A 2,577-nucleotide genomic window follows, 5' to 3' on the forward strand; every position below is an offset into this window, starting at 1 on the left:
GAACTCCTGACCTCAAGTCATCATCCCGCCTCGGCCTCCCAGAGTGCTAGGATTATAGGCGTGAGCCACCGCACCCAGCCAACTCTCCAAATATTTTTGTGACATGAAAAACTTCTGTCATTTATTTCCAAGCCTGGCCCCACCCCACTGTAGAATGGGGCAGGGATGATAGTGGAAGACTTTTACAACTAGAAGTCAACTAAAAGTAATCTGCAATAAGGAACTCAAAACTCATCAGAGGAAAACAAACTCTCAGCATTCCTAAAAACAGGGAAGCTTTTAATAATACAAAATATTAAAAATCAGCAAAAGCACAGAGATGGATGTAAGCTATTCCTGAGCCAAAGGTAGATAATTTGCTACATAATTTATCACATTACCTGCTGGCATCTGATGGCCATTCAGAGCCAGACACATTTTCCCATCTGGGGCTTTCATAAAACCCTCGCGGCATGAACACCAAGCAGTTCCAAACCTCGCTTCGCAAATCTGTTCGCAGCCTCCGTTTTGATGCAAGCAGGGATCTGCTCCTAGCAGAGAGAAGAGGCAGATTCACAGATGGAATCTGTGGGTCGCAGATGGAAAGGAAGCCACTGATGCAAATCACAGCCCACAGCTTCTGGGGAGGAAAACTCACCTATCTTAACAGAGGGTGTATCAAGAGCTATTTCAGAAGAGCTCCCGATTCTAAGATAAGCCCAAACTACTATTACTTGGCAAGCACTCATTGAGTCCAGGCAGCGCTTTTGTTCACGAAGCTCTCTAGTCAGCTGCAATTCCCGTCTCCTGACTCACCATCTAGTCAGACTGCCACAGGACAATCTGCTCACACCTGGCTGAGACTCGATCCCTGGCACTCTCGGGGGTGTGGAAGGGCCCAAGTGTAGGTAGAAGCTTCCGCTGCAGGTACCTAAATTGCCTGCCCTCGGTCCCTTTAACCTGAGGGTCTTTGAAACGTGGCAGGTAAGTAAAAACTGTTCAGGAAAAGAAGAGATGAAATTGGAGGGAGAAAACCCAAATTACCAAAATTACCAAATTGGGATAAAGCCCAAATCACCAAACTACCAGATTGTCTTAGTTTAAACGAAGTCCTTATCGTAAAAAATCTTAACATCTACACAGATTAGGGAAAACTGCAAATGCCCTCTGCACCCACCTTCCCCAGCCGCCAGCAAAAAATTAAAATCGTCACAGATTCCAGCCAAGGAAAGACTGTGTGACACCTCCAGCGTACCTGGTTTCGCCAGAGGGTGAACCACGACCAGTGACGAGGGCTTCAGCATGCTGCCGCGGAGACGAACCCGGTTTCGGCCAGTCCTCTTGTTCAGCCTCACTACCGACGGCACAGCCCAGTCCGAGAACCACACGTGATCCCCAAACACAGCCATGGCAAACGGGCGACCTGGAAACGACCCAAATCCATCAATACACCTTCGCGGTCTTTGCGACGACTATTCGCGAAAGAACGAGGCTTGAAACTCACACCTACGCTACGCTGAACCAATTCTTTACTACAGCGAGGTCCACGCCATTGACCTCCACTCGCCTCGAGGAGAACCCACGTGAGGAGGGGACCGCGTTCTGGAACGGGAGCCTGGTGCTACGAGGCCAGAGCAAAGCCCATCATCACCCAGCATTTGGAGGGTGGCAGGATGTGGGCTGACGGTCGTACTAGCACCGAGGAGGAAGCCAAGGTGGGAATTTTCCGGGTTCATGACATCTGTCACTATGTATGGACTAAACTTGAGTAAGTTATCTAACTGCTCTCTGACTTAGGTTCCTGGTCTTCGGAACGGCAGTAATCAACGGTAGACCAAATGCACAGGTTGTTGTAAGAATTTTTTTAAAAATTTGGGGTCATCGAACAAGTCTCCCAAATTCCCATCTCCGCCAGCTCATTTCTCTGCATTCGTCCCTGCCTCCTTTTCTCTTTAATATTGGTCCCTTGACCTGTGTCCCTGCTCTCACCTTTCCTGCCTTCTCCAGGGCCTGGATCCGTCGGCCATCACCCCCTTCTCCCACATCTTCCCTCTGCATCCTTCCCCAGTCTACCAACATCCTCTCTCCCATCTTCATGTCTTCATCCCTTGACCCTCTTGCTTCTCTGTGTCTCTTTCCTTCCCTTTTTAGCCGAGTGTTTCGAGAAAGAGTCATTTATTATCGCTGCCTCCATTTCCACGGCTCCTATCGACACCTACGTGGGCTTCCTCCTGAGCTCACCTCAACCAAACCCCCCTCTCCACGCCACTGAAACTGCTCTGATAAGGTATTCAAGTATTCACAGTAATAAACAAGGAAATGTTTTAATATGCTGTCTCAAGAGGTTCTAGACTAAAGCTAAGGAGGCCCAAGTTTGGAAGCTTCGATCATGTCTGCTCACGTTCCCACGGGCCAGTGTGTCTGTAAATGAGCAATGGACATGATGGATTAGAATGAGTATCTCCCCTGCTGGTGCACACTCAGATGACCTGTCCCGGTGACAAATCTCCACGCATCACTACTGACCAGGGTCATTAAGATTCATTTCAGTCTCTAGCCCTCTGTCCGAAATTAAAGCCATAAATACAGCAATGGAAT

General features: G+C 48.7%; 1 protein-coding gene across 1 annotated transcript in view; it reads right to left on the bottom strand.

Annotated features, from left to right (window-relative positions):
* The window catches only part of EGF (epidermal growth factor), an 87,855-nt gene that overhangs the window by 31,430 nt on the left and 53,848 nt on the right, over window positions 1-2,577 (bottom strand). The window contains exons 13-14 of the mRNA XM_012655078.1: window positions 1,235-1,451; window positions 381-530 (exon numbers count right to left, since the gene is read on the bottom strand). Of these exons, the coding sequence (XP_012510532.1) occupies window positions 381-530; window positions 1,235-1,451 (367 nt within the window). The remainder of the gene's footprint in view (window positions 1-380; window positions 531-1,234; window positions 1,452-2,577) is intronic.

The sequence above is a fragment of the Propithecus coquereli genome, unplaced genomic scaffold (assembly GCF_000956105.1).
Source record: "Propithecus coquereli isolate 6110/MARCELLA unplaced genomic scaffold, Pcoq_1.0 Scaffold46, whole genome shotgun sequence".
Lineage (NCBI taxonomy): Eukaryota > Metazoa > Chordata > Mammalia > Primates > Indriidae > Propithecus > Propithecus coquereli.